The 16,816-nt window shown below is 50.3% G+C and overlaps 1 protein-coding gene across 4 annotated transcripts in view; it reads left to right on the top strand.

The window, feature by feature from the left end:
• DMBT1 (deleted in malignant brain tumors 1) overlaps positions 1–16,816 on the top strand; it is a 61,741-nt gene that overhangs the window by 42,737 nt on the left and 2,188 nt on the right. For all 4 annotated transcript variants that reach the window (XM_080823378.1, XM_080823376.1, XM_080823377.1 and 1 more), the window contains 13 exons: positions 181–504; positions 938–964; positions 1,567–1,599; positions 2,576–2,605; positions 3,457–3,501; positions 4,305–4,628; positions 5,064–5,090; positions 5,693–5,725; positions 9,438–9,458; positions 10,772–10,922; positions 12,171–12,379; positions 13,413–13,597; positions 15,649–16,037. In XM_080823378.1, the coding sequence (XP_080679504.1) occupies positions 181–504; positions 938–964; positions 1,567–1,599; positions 2,576–2,605; positions 3,457–3,501; positions 4,305–4,628; positions 5,064–5,090; positions 5,693–5,725; positions 9,438–9,458; positions 10,772–10,922; positions 12,171–12,379; positions 13,413–13,597; positions 15,649–16,037 (1,798 nt within the window). The remainder of the gene's footprint in view (positions 1–180; positions 505–937; positions 965–1,566; positions 1,600–2,575; positions 2,606–3,456; positions 3,502–4,304; positions 4,629–5,063; positions 5,091–5,692; positions 5,726–9,437; positions 9,459–10,771; positions 10,923–12,170; positions 12,380–13,412; positions 13,598–15,648; positions 16,038–16,816) is intronic.

Below are 16,816 nucleotides of genomic sequence, written 5' to 3'. Positions count from 1 at the left end.
GCCTTGAGCTGACTGGGATGTCTCCGCTCTTCCCTGTGCTGACGATTGACCTTTGGCATGTTGAAGGTCATTCCGTCCCCAGGGATTAGGGCGAGGTCAAGCCCTTGGGTCTTACAAATGTTCTAAGCTCATGAGCTTGAGATAGACACGAAGGGGGGATTTCTGTTCTTGATCCCTCAGGGACTGATTCAGGTTTGGCCCTGAGGCTGGTGAACGGAGGTAACCGTTGTCAGGGCCGCGTGGAGGTCCTGTACCGAGGCTCTTGGGGCACCGTGTGTGACGACAGCTGGGACACCAATGACGCCAACGTGGTGTGCAGGCAGCTGGGCTGCGGCTGGGCCACGTCGGCCCCCGGAAGTGCCCGGTTTGGCCAAGGCTCGGGGCCGATTGTGCTGGATGACGTGCGCTGCTCCGGGCATGAGTCCTACCTGTGGAGCTGCCCTCACAACGGCTGGAACTCGCACAACTGCGGGCACCACGAGGACGCAGGTGTCGTCTGCTCAGGTGGGTCCTCAAGATTTTGAGCCTCTACGTTGGCTTGTTAATTCTCTAGAAGAACTATTTTCTCTCACGGTTGCTTCATCATCCTGAGCTTTCTGAAGGGTGGCCATTTTCCCTCTTAGCTTGAGAGGAACGTGCATCACCAATCCCCAATCATATTGATGTGGCTGAATTTCATGGCAGGACACAGCATTTTTATCAGCCCGTTGAACAGCCGTGTGTTAGTGGGCATAAAAGTTGTGAGAACAAATGCCTGCAGTACTTTTTTTTTTTTTTTTTGGTGATATCCTCCATGAGGCTACCAAGGAACCCCTCTCTGAAAGTCTTCTTAGCGACAGGGGGTCAGGCACTCAGCGTTTCTGGTTCTCTGGATCTCATGAGGCTTCTTTCTGCACAGCATTCCCATAGACTGATGACGTGTCCTCTTATTTTGCAGGTGGACAAAGCACTACTACTACCCCAGGTGAGTGGCTGTATCCCAGCCCAGCATGTTTCCTCTCTGGAATTCAACGCTCATGTTTCTAGGAACTGAAGAAGAGGTCTGGCCCTTCTCTTTGAGGACTCTGGTATTTGTTACAGTGACCAGCTGAATCCCCAGGACTTGGGCTCCCACTTAGCTTAGCCTCAGGGCCCACCAGGATCCCTTGCCACTGTCTGCTGCCAGGTTTGCCCAGAGACGCTGCAGTGGAAGGATTTTTGGTCTCCTCTGTTCGTTTCAGAGGAGAGCAACTGCTCAAGTCAGAATTGTGATCATTTGGGAAATACGACCAAGGAAAACTCCTACCACGGCTTGTGCGTTCAAGAATCCTATCCCGTTGGGAGAGTAATCCCCAAGGTTTCCTTTACCCCACAGCGAAAACATTCAGTGCCAAGTCTGTTGCGCAGTGTAGCTCCATCCTCTAGGCCATCTGGGCCGTTCGCAGTGCACACTGGAATTGTCCAGGTTCTGAGAAGTCCTGCACGCAGGGAGAGACTGCTGTGCAGTTACGTTTCCTTGCCAAACTAATGACCATGGAATGAAAACTTTTCCAACCAAATCCTAAAATCACTTCATTTTCCTTCCAGATTGGTGGCACTCATCACCTGCAACCACTACTGGTAAGTCTCACGTGTTTCCACCTGAGGGCTTGGGCTTCTCATCCCCAGGCTGACTGTCGATGCAGCAGGTGTCTGTCCATGCACAGCCCAGGTCAGCCTGTAAATACAGTCGTCCTGCTCTATACCGCTCCCAAGCTGCCCACACACAGCCAGCCTCTACCTTCCACACACTCGGCCTTTTTATTCCCCCAACCAGGTGGATGACTTTCCTTTTAATAAGAAGACCTACTTCCCCTTCTTCTAAGGAAGTGAAATAAGTTGTTCTTTAAAGAAGAAACTTAAAGGCTGTATTTCTTGGGGTACCTCAGAAGCTTTGAGAGAAGGAAGGGAGACAATGAACGGATATTTTCGCAAATAATCGATCCTTTCCACGTGAACTTTACCTCGTGGCTGCTGCTAAATAGCTTTCCCTCACTCTTAAGAAGTGATATGGCCACTTGTTTCTGTCATTGAAGATTTCCTCCCCAGCCATTTAAATGCCTGCCTTGTGTTTCATTACACAGCTATGACCATGAAATAGTGAGCTAGTCCTGAGTTGCGGGACACTTGCGTTGTTCACATTTCCTCATTCTTATGAGTGATCCTCTGATGCAGAATAGCTTTTGAGTCTTTGCATCCCTCCCCCATTATTCCCAGAGAAAAGAAATAAGATTACTGGACTAAAGTAACATAGTGCCTAGGACATAGAACGTGCTTACGAAATGCCAACTCTTCTGATGTTAAGTATCCTAAGGTCTTTGCTATATATGTGGCCCAGTGGCCATCAAGACTGTTGTAAAATTTCAGAATATTGGAAGAGAAACTGATCTCCTCCCTCAGCTCCCAGAGGACTGAGGGATTCAGGGCGGGGCCTGGCTCAGTCCACCTGACGGCACGTAGAAACAGGATCTCAGGTGGTATACGCCGAGTTTCTTCAACCTTGGTCATGTTGGGGCACCTGTGTGTTGCGTGACTGACTCTTGTTTCTTTCTCTCAGCTGCTTGGCCTCAGTCCACAACCCCGCCAGGTGAGTCCTCGGCTACTGTCCTCAGGCTATTATCTGCCTCCCACCCTTCTTCTGTCACGCTGGCAAAACCACCACTCTTTGGAGAACCTGTGGACACTTTAATGTTCTCCACTGTCACTGAGATCCTGGCAATCCTTAACCAGATGTGAGATTCACAAGAGTCTTAACTGGATGTGGGATTCCCAAGAGTGTCCCGTTCCCATGAGTCCATGAAGTTCCATCCAGGATGTGGAAGCTGTCCCACTAAATGGCGTCCTGCGGCTTCATGGAATTGGCCCATGAACCATGAATCTCAGCTCTCGTGTAATCCGGGCAGATAGGTTGAGTGGGAGAATGGACGCTGAGGACTGGCGCCTTCCTACCCAAGAGCGACCAGGGCAGGCTGGCTCCTGTCCCTGGGTCAGGGACAGCCTCCGATTCCTTTGCCACAGATGTGCTTCCAACGAGGCAGGGACAGCAGTTGCAAGGGGTGGGAGAGTCCCAGGTGACGCAGGTGCTCTAGGTCCTGAGAGAGCTATTTGGCTCCGTGCTGACCCTCAACACCCCTGACTCTTTTCTCCAAGTTTTGCTATGCCAAAGCCCTCAGATCTACATGAGTCAAGAGAGATGCGTGGCAAACGTTTTCTGCGGGACAAAAAGCAAGCCAGGGTTCGAAATGTGGAGGCACCTGGTTGGCCTCCCCAACGCCTTGTCCCGGAAAAGCTAGTAGAGCGGGAGACTTGAACAGCCCACCCAGGCGGCATGTGGCAGGATGCAGACGGACAACTGTCACAATGCCTGCCACAAACGGCTTTCACCAAATGCTTTCCATGATGTCTAACTCTGGTCTTTCCCATTCTTGCCCTATACAGACACCACCTGGTTCGCCACCACCACAGCTTCAACCCCAGATTTCGGTAAATATTTCCTCCACCCTCCCAGGGTCATTCTCAGCTTCTAGATAAAGCTTGGGTTTGGAAATGACAGGAGGCATCTCATGGTGTGTCCTTCCCTATCCTCCTCCCTGTGTTTGTGTGTGTGTGTGTGTGTGTGTGTGTGTGTGTGCATGCGCATGTGCGCGCTCGCACACGCGTGTGTCTCTGGGGGATAGAGAGAGAAGTCTCTGAAGATCAGATCCAGGTTCTGATCTTACAGGGTGGCCCACTGATTCCATGGGGATCCCGGGCTCGTGTTCAGCAAAAGTCCTCCCCCAGGAGTTCAGCGTAAGCCCTGGAGACCTCTCTAGGACTGCTGGAACCATGCTGGTCTCGTGGATCCCAGGCCATGGGGTTGAGCCCTGAGAAGAGGAGGGCCATGTGCTGGGCTGTACCTCTCTTCCCGAGGGGCATCCCGTCCTGGGATGTTGGCAGAACCACGTCAGAATTCTGCGGAAGACTAGAAGTTGTCCATTGAGGCACGGGTCCCGTCGTGCCCCAGTGGCTGTAGAGCTCTATGCTGGGTGTGCCCAGGGCACATTAGGCTTGTCCACCCCGTCACTTCCATCCAGGTCCTGGGTTGCTTCTTTCAGTGGAGCGTCCTCAGCCTTGAGCTGACTGGGATGTCTCCGCTCTTCCCTGTGCTGACGATTGACCTTTGGCATGTTGAAGGTCATTCCGTCCCCAGGGATTAGGGCGAGGTCAAGCCCTTGGGTCTTACAAATGTTCTAAGCTCATGAGCTTGAGATAGACACGAAGGGGGATTTCTGTTCTTGATCCCTCAGGGACTGATTCAGGTTTGGCCCTGAGGCTGGTGAACGGAGGTAACCGTTGTCAGGGCCGCGTGGAGGTCCTGTACCGAGGCTCTTGGGGCACCGTGTGTGACGACAGCTGGGACAACAATGACGCCAACGTGGTGTGCAGGCAGGTGGGCTGCGGCTGGGCCACGTCGGCTCCCGGAAGTGCCCGGTTTGGCCAAGGCTCGGGGCCGATTGTGCTGGATGACGTGCGCTGCTCCGGGCATGAGTCCTACCTGTGGAGCTGCCCTCACAACGGCTGGAACTCGCACAACTGCGGGCACCACGAGGACGCAGGTGTCGTCTGCTCAGGTGGGTCCTCAAGATTTTGAGCCTCTACGTTGGCTTGTTAATTCTCTAGAAGAACTATTTTCTCTCACGGTTGCTTCATCGTCCTGAGCTTTCTGAAGGGCGGCCATTTTCCCTCTTAGCTTGAGAGGAACGTGCATCACCAATCCCCAATCATATTGATGTGGCTGAATTTCACGGCAGGACACAGCATCTTTATCAGCCCGTTGAACAGCCGTGTGTTAGTGGGCGTAAAAGTTGTGAGAACAAATGTCTGCAGTACTTTTTTTTTTTTTTTTTTTGGTGATATCCTCCGTGAGGCTACCACGGAACCCCTCTCTGAAAGTCTTCTTAGCGACAGGGGGTCAGGCACTCAGCGTTTCTGGTTCTCTGGATCTCATGAGGCTTCTTTCTGCACAGCATTCCCATAGACTGATGACGTGTCCTCTTATTTTGCAGGTGGACAAAGCACTACTACTACCCCAGGTGAGTGGCTGTATCCCAGCCCAGCATGTTTCCTCTCTGGAATTCAATGCTCATGTTTCTAGGAACTGAAGAAGAGGTCTGGCCCTTCTCTTTGAGGACTCTGGTATTTGTTACAGTGACCAGCTGAATCCCCAGGACTTGGGCTCCCACTTAGCTTAGCCTCAGTGCCCACCAGGATCCCTTGCCACTGTCTGCTGCCAGGTTTGCCCAGAGCCACTGCAGTGGAACGATTTTTGGTCTCCTCTGTTCATTTCAGAGGAGAGCAACTGCTCAAGTCAGAATTGTGATCATTTGGGAAATACGACCAAGGAAAACTCCTACCACGGCTTGTGCGTTCAAGAATCCTATCCCGTTGGGAGAGTAATCCCCAAGGTTTCCTTTACCCCACAGTGAAAACATTCAGTGCCAAGTCTGTTGTGCAGTGTAGCTCCATCCTCTAGGCCATCTGGGCCGTTCGCAGTGCACACTGGAATTGTCCAGGTTCTGAGAAGTCCTGCACGCAAGGAGAGACTGCTGTGCAGTTACGTTTCCTTACCAAACTAATGACCATGGAATGAAAACTTTTCCAATCAAATCCCAAAATCACTTCATTTTCCTTCCAGATTGGTGGCACTCATCACCTGCAACCACTACTGGTAAGTCTGACGTGTTTCCGCCTGAGGGCTTGGGCTTCTCATCAACAGGTTGACTGTCAATGCAGCAGGTGTCTGTCCATGCACAGCCCAGGTCAGCCTGTAAATACAGCCTCCCCGCTGCATACCGCTCCCAAGTTGCCCACACACAGCCAGCCTCTACCTTCCAGACACTCAGCCTTGTTATCCCCCCAGCTGGGTGGATGACTTTCGTTTTAATAAGGAGACCTACTTCCCCTTCTTCAAAGGAAGTGAAATAAGTCGTTCTTCAAAGAAGAACCTTAAAGGCTATATTTCTTGGGGTACCTCAGGAGCTTTGAGAGAAGGAAGGGAGACAATGAATGGATATTTTCGCAAATAATCGATCCTTTCCAAGTGAACTTTACCTCGTGGCTGCTGCTCCATAGCTTTCCCTCACTCTTAAGAAGTGATATGGCCACTTGTTTCTGTCATTGAATATTTCCTCCCCAGCCGTTTAGATGCCTGCCTTGTGTTTCATTACACAGCTCTGACCATGAAATAGTGAACTAGTCCTCAGTTGCGTTGTTCACATTTCCTCATTCTTATGAGTGATCCTTGATGCAGAATAGCTTTTGAGTCTTTGCATCCCTTCCCCATTTTTCCCAGAGAAAAGAAAGAAATCTACTGGCCTTAAGCGAACCTTGTGGCTGGTACATAGAATGTGCTTACGAAGTGCCAACTCTTCTGATGTTAAGTAGTCTAAGGTCTTTGCTATATATGTGTTCCAGTGGCCATCAGGACTGTTGTAAAATTTCAGAATGTTGGAAGAGAAACTGATCTCCTCCCTCAGGAAGCTCACAGTAGTTATTAATTACTACCAAATTTATGATGTAATTACAGGTGTTACAGGTGTTTCAGGGGGGAAGTTCGGTGTGCAAAGAAGGCATATTCCCAGAGGCTTAACTTGATCAAGTGATAAGGGGATGTTCTTTACAAAGGTGCCGCTTCTGCCAATGCACACAAGGAGAAGCCAGTGTACCCTCTGCCTTGCCTTCTAGCCAGAGGGAACACTTTGTAGGCCTGGGTGGGAAGGAGCTTGGCTGTTGTCAGATCATTTGGGGGAGCTCTGTGCGCAGGTTAGAACTCCTGACTTTATCCTAAGGACGGTCAGAGCTGCTGGCAAGTTTTAAGCTGGTGAATTGCAAAAGCAAAGTGTGTTTGCAAAAGATCGTCCTTAACTTTTATGCCAAACTGTGTGCTCCCTGAGGGCCGAGACCATATTTGCCTTTTACCCTCTTGCATCCTTATTACCTAGCATTGTGTCTGGCACAACATAAATGTTTCTAGAAGGAATAAATGAACACACGAATGAATGGGTGAATATTTAATCCCAATTGACATTTTGATATATTCGCTCGTGTGGACACATACACAAATGACAGCGTGCCTTATGCCTTATTTTATAAGATCTGTTTCCACATGAGCATAGAATACTTATTTTTATGTCCTTAACATTGGCATTTTTATGGTATTAAAATTATTTTTACACCATAAAATTGAATGGGCATGCAGTTTTTCATTCTATGGATCTATCATGATTTCATTAAACAATTAGTAATCACAGGACAAAAGAACCAATTCTTTCTGAGTCTATTCTATATACTTAGGTAATCACATACAGTAATACTTTTATTTTATTTTACAATTGTGTCTATTCCATTTTTAGAAATCTGTAATGCATACCCGGTGTTATGAAACTTTAGCTTCATTTTTTATTACTTCCCAGTATAGAAATAGAACTTAAGGGTAGGCATATTTTAAAGGCTAAATTATCTTTGAGAAGCACCATTTTTCCACAGAAACAGAGGAAATATTTGCAAATCACACATCTGATAAGAGACTTGCATCTAGAATCATAAAGGACTTTTAGAAGTCAATAATAAAAAGTCCAATAACCCAGTGAAAGAATGAGCACAGGATCTGCACAGATTTTTCTCCACGGAGGAGATACCAATAGTCAACAGCATATGCAAATGTGGCCACTTGGTTATGTCATTGAGTTTTTTCAGTGCACATGTGTGTCACATCACTATCCATCAGGGAAATGCAAAGCACATCCACAAAGACATTCTACTTCACACCCAGTCGGTTGGCTAGAATTAAAAACTCATATAATGACAAGCGCTGGTGAGGATGTGGAGAAGTCAGAGCCCTCACGCCCGGCTGATGGGAATATAAAATGGTACCTCCACTTGGAGAAACCCTTCGGTCGCTCCTCAAAAAGTGAAACATTGAGTTACCATATGACCCAGCAACCGTAGCTCTAGGCGTACACTCAGGAGAAAGGAAAGCATGTGACCGCATGCAATGTTCACAGGTGGGCAGCTGAGTTCCTAATAACCCTAAAATGGAAACAATCTGAAAGTTCATCCTGGTGAATGGATGTACAAAATGTGGTCCTTGCATACGCCAGAATAGTCCTTGGCCATGGTGGAAGGTGAAGTTCTTGTGCTGGTTCATAGATGCTACAACAGGGACCAATTTTGAAAACAAGATACGAGTCAATTTTGATTTCTGTTATCACTCAGTGACTAGGAATTTTTAAATGGTCTGTTAAACCAACCAACAAAAGTTTAAATGCTTAATATTATTAATATGATTTAGCATTCTGTGATAGATAATAGCAGCTGATACCGTTGGGCGCTTGTTACGCACCAGGCCCCGCTCTCAGGGTTCATGTGTATTATCTCATTTAATGCGCACAGGAATCTGACGAGGCAGACTTTATTAGCACTCCCATTTTTCGGAGAAGAAACTGAGGCAGAGAGTTTCTGTAACTTGCTCGAGTTCATGGAGCTGATAAAGGCAGAGACAAGATGCAAGCCCAGGCCTTCTATGGCAGAAACTGTGCTCTAGACCCCACTTCCCACTGTTTCTTGTCAACTGGCGGGAAACCTGGGGTATCAGTTACACTGCAGGGTGCTCTCCAAGGGCCAGCACTCCCGCTCAGTCAAGATGATCCCTGGACTCCACTGAACAAGGACAATAATCACTTTGTTGCTTTCTTGGTGTTTTTGCCCCAAGGTGACTCGTGCTCCCTCTGGAGCTTGGGCCACCTCTTGGTGGAGAGTCGCTTTTCTAGGCCCTCTGAGGGAGGCAGATCCTCAGATCAAGGCCGGTAATGCGGGGCAGCCCAGGACCAGGAGCTTGTCGGCTGTGCCCTTGGTCTTTCCACTCCAGGAGGCCATGCAGGGGCCGCCTCATCTCTGGGGGTTTCCAGACCCTGGGGCCGTTATGCGGCTGCACAGCTGGCGTGCATGTGTGTTCTCACCCTTCCGTTTGCTCTGGGACCCTTAGCAATGACATCGCATCTGTCAGCCTCAGTCTCCTCCTGTACGAAGAGGAGATGGTCACGAAGCACCTGCTTCCGATGGCGATTACAGACCTAAGTGTCTCATGCGTGTAAACCCTTAGGACAATGCCAGACAAGTAGGAAATGAGGAATAAGTGATGCTGTGACTTTGGCTGTGGCCCTGATGACCCCCAAGTGATGATGGGGCTGGGGGAGCAGCTGGGAAGAACTGCCTGGAGCCTCCCGCTAGTAGCACAGGCCTTACGGCCCTAACTCCATGACCCACCAGTACGCTCATAGAAGGGATCAGACTGTGAGTCACATGGGTGTGCCCTTGTCTCGTGCAAGCCCCTCCTCCGACCATGCTTCCGAGACTAATGCTTTTCTCCTCTCCCTTTCCAGGAAGCCCGCCAATAATGCACGGTAAGTCCCTGTGATTTCTACCCAGCCCCCTGGCTGGCCCTCTCCACAGCTGTTCCCAGGATGCCCCTCGCTCTCCCAGGAATTGCCCCTTAAGTCTTCCTGGCACTGGTATCCTGTGCAGCAGATGTCCCCACCCGAGCAGGGCTGGGCCTCCCTCTGGGCTCCTCTTTGAGCAGCAGGAGCCCGGCCAGCCTAAGATTCAGATCTCCAGTCAGCCCCCAGGAGAGGCCAGGCACTCGTGTAGGTCCTGCCTGTTCCCTCAGACACCAGGCCCTGGTCAGTGAAGGCCAGTGGGTCCTGCCTCATCACCGAACTCCGTGCGGAGCCACCAACAGCTGCGATGGCCCACGTCGGAGGGGCTGCTGCGCGTGCTCTAAGCATTCTCAGCAACTCGTGGTCCTGAGGGTTTCCCCCTCCATCTCCATCGTCCCTCCTCACCACCTGCTTCCTGCAGCAGCGACCCCTCAACCTCGTCCCCGTCCATTCTTTACACAAGAACTGGGGGCGTCCTTATGAAATGCCGGTGTCAGTCCCAGCCTCCACACCTTCGCACCCTTCACGTGACTCCTCGGGGCCTCTGGGTGCAGATCTCCACGGCTGGGCGCAGAGCCACCTCCCTGTCTGTTTGCTCTCCTCCCCCACCCCTCCCGCTCCATCCACGCTGACGTTCGATAAGCATGCTGGTGGCTCTCAGGCCGGTCTCTCTGCATGGAACCGCCCCCCCCCTACTTTTTTGCCTGACCGCTTCCCCTCCAAACACTTGTTCTGTTTTCTCCTTCCAGTCTGGGTCAGAAGCCAATGCTCTGGGCTCCCACCCTGTCCTGGGCTTACCCTGATCACAGCCGGCTCCCGTTACGCTAGGATTTCCTCATTCCTGTGCACCGCTCCAGGCTGTGAGCTCTCTGAGGGCGAGCGTCCAGCATCTCGCTGGGAACCCAGGGTTGGCTCATTTCTGCACAGAGCCAGTGAGCACTGAACAATTGTGCCAACAATCAGGAAACTGTTACCTTTTTTCTTGGTCAACAGCTCCTGTTCACAATGTCACCCACCCAAACAATAAGTTCTGGGCTCTCTGACAAAACCCCCTTGCCCTTCCCCTCAATGACAGTGCCACTGGGTGGGGTGGCGAGGGAGGGGGGTGAGGGGACAGTGACAAAAATGAGGAGATGGCTTCCCTAAGTAGAGCCTCCCTGTACAGTCCGGGTCTATACCACCTCCTGCTGAATTTCTGGCCAGGGGATTGTTTAAAAATTTCCCCAGGTGACTGTACAGTGGGCTCGGGGGGCCTCCACATTTCCATTTCTTCTCGACAGGAAATTATTCCTGCGGAGGCTTCCTGACCCAGCCATCCGGGTACTTTACCAGCCCGTTCTATCCGGGGAACTATCCAAACAATGCCAATTGTCTGTGGGACATTGAAGTCCAAAACAACTACCGTGTCACCGTTGTCTTCAGAGATGTCCAGTAAGTGCATGGGTGCAGAGCCGAACACATGGGGGACCTCGCAGATATCTTAGAACAGAATGAATCGTACCTAGCCTTTTGGAGGGATGTTGGCCCAACTGACATTTTCTCTTAAAGGTTCAATTTTTTTACCCAGAGGCAGCCTGTGGAGGTGGGACCAGCACAAGAGCCCTGGTTTAAAGTCCCGGGTCTGTCACTAATTTGCTGTGTGACCACAGGAAATCACTTAATTTTTCTGAACCTCAGCCAAAACAGGGGAATAAAATACCTGCTTTCCTCTCGTCTCTGGCTACTGGGAAGGTCAGGAGAGAGAAAGAGGTGAAAATGCTTGGAAATGTTATCCCGCGGGAAGGGTGACTCTTAGGAGTAATGATAAAACACAGAATCCTATTAACCACACCAGTTGTTGTTTTTTTAACCCTTTTCTCTCCCTTGCCTCCTTTCTTGGGGGGTGAGTTCTGGGCGGGGGCTGGTCAAGCAGAGGTGGGGAAATCTCGGCTGCAGAGGCTACGTTATCCGTTCCTCATTTAATAAAGAGTGGGAATCACTGCTTTAAGCAGAGGAGACAGCGTCAAAGTCCCAGTACTATATGATTGGTCCAAGGAGGGGGTGACCACGCAGAGGTAAGAGTATTTTCTGGCATCCAAGAAAGAGGGTGCAATCATTTCTTTCTGTGAAAGCCACTACTGAACACATCAGTCGTCTCTCTGGCTCTTTGGTTGCTGTGGCCTTGAGAATCTCTGCCTCGGAAATTCATCCGGGTTTTGCATAAGTTATAATATTATTTTAATCGCCTCATCATTGCAACTCATTTTAGATCCCAGATATTGTACTTTGAGCTCATGTGATCTGTGGAGAAGGTCGACCACCTAACCCTCAGGGAGCTTATTTGACTTGTCCGAAAGTCATTAGTCCAGTTAGGTATTTCTATCACTATAGATTCGTGATTACTTATTTTATTCAACGGGAAGCCGGGGTCTTTTTGATTGAAGAAGCGGTCTAGGACAGGCTGTGACCCCTTCCTTTCATGATGCAAAGGACTGTCAGGAGAGGGGCTGTGGGTTTCGTATGTGCGGACGGAGATCCGCGCGTGCAGGTCACGGGATAATTATCCTCCTATTATTCTCAGCTATTACTTTTGTCAGCATTTCTGCCACAGAGATGTGACCCCCCCCTCACTGAGCTACGACTCCCTGCCTCCCATCGCGGCTGAAAGGGAAGCTGAAACTCTGCGTTCTGTCCCCACAGGCTTGAAGGGGGCTGCAGTTATGACTATATTGAGGTGTTCGACGGCCCCGCCCACAGTTCCCCTCTGATCGCCCGGGTTTGTAATGGATCCGTGGGTCCCCTCACTTCCTCATCGAACTTCATGTCCATCCGCTTTGTCAGCGATGGCAGCGTCACGAGGAGGGGCTTCCGGGCCAACTACTACTCCAGCCCTTCTGAAGATAACACCAGTAAGTCCCCTGGTGGGGGCTCGTGGTGGGGGGCCCCTCTGCTCAACCCTTCTGTGGTTGAGGAATAAGAAATGAGAGCAGCTTTGTCCCATCACCAAGGCTTGATCTGGTGTCAAAAGGGGCCACGAGCAGTGGTCTTGGGACTCCGCTGCCCAGAAATGAGGTCCAGGGCCAGAACGGGCTGACGGGCGGTGTTGTGGTCTTCCTGCGGTCGGCAGAGACTGAAAGGAAGGTGTGAGGTCGTACCTTCAGCAGATGGTGAGACGCCAGTGCCAAGGACACAGGCGACCACCTGGCCGCTGTGACTGCGTCCCGAGACTTGGCGAATCTGGCTGCTCTCTGAAGATGGACTAAGCCGGTCCCTCGGCCACTTGCAGCTAATGGCCACGATTTGAGCTGTTAAGTGGACTGATTTACAGATTCCCTAGGGACTGAGTGAGGGAACGTCCAAGCTCTCTTTGGCAGTCAGGATTTTTTTTTTTTAAAGATTTTATTTATTTATTTGACAGACAGAGATCATAAGTAGGCAGAGAGGCAGGCAGAGAGAGAGGAGGAAGCAGGCTCCCTGCTGAGCAGAGAGCCCGATGCGGGGCCCGATCCCAGGACCCTGAGATCATGACCTGAGTCGAAGGCAGAGGCTTTAACTCACTGAGCCACCAGGCGTCCCGGCGGTCAGGATTTTAAGCATGACCCATTCCATAGCTAAAGGACTTTATTTTATAACATCTCCTTCATTCAGCTGGAGCATTACTTTACTTTATGGATAAATGGCAGGTTGGCAAAACATTTTACTCATCTCACATCCTGCCTCCACTTCTCCATCAGGGGAATCTGAAGTTCCTGTGCCCTCAAAGGGGTCTTGTGAGAAAGACATGGACCTGAGCCATGGGGCACCTGCGGGGTTGGGGCGAGGCCTATTCCGATGTGGACCATCCTTGTCCGCCATCTTGGTCTCTGCACCATTATGTGGGAGGAGTGCCTAGTGGGCTTGCTGGGGTGCTGACTGCCTGCATTGTTTGCCCTTGGCCACCAGAGTTGCTTTGTCTGCCAAACCACATGCAAGCCAGCGTGAGGAGGAGCTACCTCCAGTCCCTGGGCTATTCTGCCATGGACCTTGTCATTTCCACCCAGAATGAAAGTTACCAGTGTCAGCCCCAGATAACAGCCAGCCAGGTGTTGTTCACAATTCCATATTCCGGCTGCGGTACCACCAAGCAGGTAAGTCTGGGGTTTCCTGCTCTATCTCCTGCTGAATAAGCTTTCTTATAGTGATGTGTGCTGTGATTCTTGAATTCTGGGGACCCCAGTGACGTGATGATGGTATAACCAGGGTAATGAGGGTGAAGATTTAAATCTATCCCTTAGTGCCATGATGTGTAGCTATAGCCACTTTGAAATGTAAGGATGGGGAAGGAAGGTCAGCAAGCCATTTTCCCCTACCTTGTCGGGCACAGCGGGTGCATGGCAGGCTGCCTTCCCATCAGCAAGGACCACAGCAGCTCTCAGGGGAAGCTCCAGGTTTTATAGGGCCTGAAGCTTATACAGTTTGGGGTTGATGTTGGTGAAAGGGGCGGGTGCCTCATGAAGCAGAAGAATGCAAAAGTATCTTACTTTTGTAAGTACAGAAACATAGGGCTGTGCCAGCACACTGCTAGGCCTTGGAGGAACCTGTGCACAGGGGAGGCCCAGAGCTGAAGTTTTATTAGCTTCACAGTAAATCAGCCTCTGCAGCTGAGCTGTCACCATCTAGGGTGACCAGTTGTCTTGGTTTGTCTGGGACTTTTCAGATGTCAGCATAGAAAAGTCCCATGTTCTACTAAACTCCTCGGTCCTGAGCAAACTGGTTGGTTGTTCATCCTCCCATGGCCGAGCACTAGGATTAGCAGGTGTCATACTCCCTGGACACCCACCCAGAATTCTCTCATTGTCACTCCACTTTAAATACAGGGAAGCTGGACTTTGAGGGGTCCAGCAGGTGGCCCAAGGCCACTTGGCCAAGAAGTAGCAGGACAAATGTCAGACTCTGAAAATCTCCAGAACCTTACACTGAGTGAGAGAAGCCAGCCACATAAGAGTAACCACTCCATGATTCCATTTCTATAAAATTCAGGAGTGGGGAATAAATGTAGGATGGAAAGCTGACCTGGTTGGAGGGGATTGCCTGCAAAGGGGCAGGAAAACATTGATTTGGCTTGTGGCAATGTTCTGGATTTTATTGTGGTGGTGATTATCATCAAACCGCACTGGATGGCATGCTTACAATGGTTGCATTTAATTTTATGTAAATTTATTGCAAATCATCTAAATTCCGAATTTTGGGATGACATCTAAGTAACAAGGAACAGACACCGTGCAAATATTTTTATGTGGCTTAGGACTACAGTAAATACACAACATGAAATGCTCGAATATGTGCAATGTGCATGACCCACACACTCAGAGGACATCAATTTGTCATTCACCAAAGATGTACTGAGCATTTGCTGGGAGCCAGTACTGGGCTAGGTGCTAAGATGACACTGTTTGTTACCCAGCAAGGTCATTGCTGATCCTTTGACACATAACAAACAGTGGGAGAGGAAGAGGATAGTCATTTAGCCCAACAGATCCCCATGGCTGGGGGAGTGACAAAGGGTGTGTGACAGGAAGTGATCCAGCATCGCTCAGCTGTCCACATGAGTCTCTGGGGGAGCCCCTACCCCAGAGGTCAGAGACCCATTGCAGCTAAAACTCCACCCTATGTCACTTGCAGTCCCGGCAGCCTCAGATACCAAACGGTAATAGCTACTGAGCCATTCAAACAGCGCGGTGAAAACTAATCCCACCAGCCCCTCCTTCAGGTGCATGGCTGCCTCCCTTGGTATCTCCCAGCCACAGCGAGAATGAAGCAAAGCAAGCAAGAAAGACCCTGAGCCATGGAGTCTGAACTCAGCGTGGCCATTCAGCAGGGCAGGGGGGCATCCAGACACACCCAACTTCTCACATGGAGCAACTCCTAGGAGGCCCCAACACCTGGCCCACACCACACTGCGCTCCCCATTACGTGGGAGAGGAAGGGGTTGTATGAAAGGAGGGAGTCCTTCTAGTTAAACAGCATGTCCAGCCCAGATAATGGGAGCCATGGCACCCATGCACCTTCTCTGTGTGGTCCTGGGAGGGTTCTGAAGTCTGGCTGAGTCACTTCGCTCTCATCGTAACCAATATCAGCAGTGAGCTTCCCTTAGCAGGTGACATTTGCTTGACTTTGCTCTCCTGCCTTCCTCTCCCAGGTAGACAATGATACCATCACCTATTCCAACTTCCTCAAAGCAGCTGCTCCAAGTGCCATCATCAAGAGGAAGATGGATCTCCACATTCATATCAGCTGCAAAATGCTCCAGAACACCTGGGTTGACACTATGTACATCGCTAATGACACCATTGATGTCAATGAAGTGCAGTATGGCAATTTTGACGTGAACATGTCCTTTTATGCATCATCTTCATTTTTACACCCGGTGACCAGCAGCCCCTACTACGTGGACCTGAACCAGAACTTGTACCTTCAGGCTGAGATCATCAATTCTGATACCTCCCTGTCCTTGTTTGTGGACACCTGTGTGGCGTCCCCATATTCCAATGACTTTACATCTTTGACTTATGATCTAATCCGGAGTGGGTAAGCAGTGTCTTCATGGGGCGAATGTCAAGCTTCACCCAACAGTTCAAACATGAGTAGCCCAAAGTCTCAAGGATTTTTGGTTCTAGTAGATCCAACTTAACCAGTCAGATTGTCCTACCTGGTTAACATCCATGGAAATGGATGTGTGGAGAAGTAATGAGCCCCCAGTGGTCACCAAGCAGGTTAGCTGTAATTGGGAATCAACCCAGGTGGCTGAACTCTGTAAGAAGATGTGCGTGTAGTGGGGAAAGCCTTGATTCTGCAACAGCTTGAGACTGAGATGCCGGCTCCGCCATGTACCCATTGCATCACTCTGGGCAAGCAGTCATATCTCTCTGAGCCAGTCTCTTCACCCTTAAGATGTGAAGCGTGGTGCCCACATCATAGGCTGTTGGGAGGATGAGATGGGAAGGAGGCGAAGGGGCTCTGGGCAAAGAGTATGCACAGCAGGTGGTCCACAAGGAATGTTGCCAGTAATAGGGTCAGCAGGAGTCTCTTGACCTAGCAGCTGAGAATGGTGGGTCTAACCAACTCGAGAGATGCAGAAGTCAGGTCAGTGGTGTCCAGACTGGGATCAGTGGTGCCCAGATTGGGCTTGTCCACTACAGTCCTGCTCCCCTGGATGACAGGACTCTGGGGAGGGAGAGTTTGCTTCTTCTGAGCTCATCAATGGGTCCTGGGATGCTGGGATGTGCAACTCCCATCCCTACTCTTCCGTCCCTGCCCATTGGTGTGTGCACCCTTTCTTTGCTGATAATTTGACCTTGGCACTTCAG

Source organism: Martes martes (genome assembly GCF_963455335.1).
Source record: "Martes martes genome assembly, chromosome: 14".
NCBI classification, from domain to species: domain Eukaryota; kingdom Metazoa; phylum Chordata; class Mammalia; order Carnivora; family Mustelidae; genus Martes; species Martes martes.
This window is presented reverse-complemented; position numbering and strand designations above follow the sequence as displayed.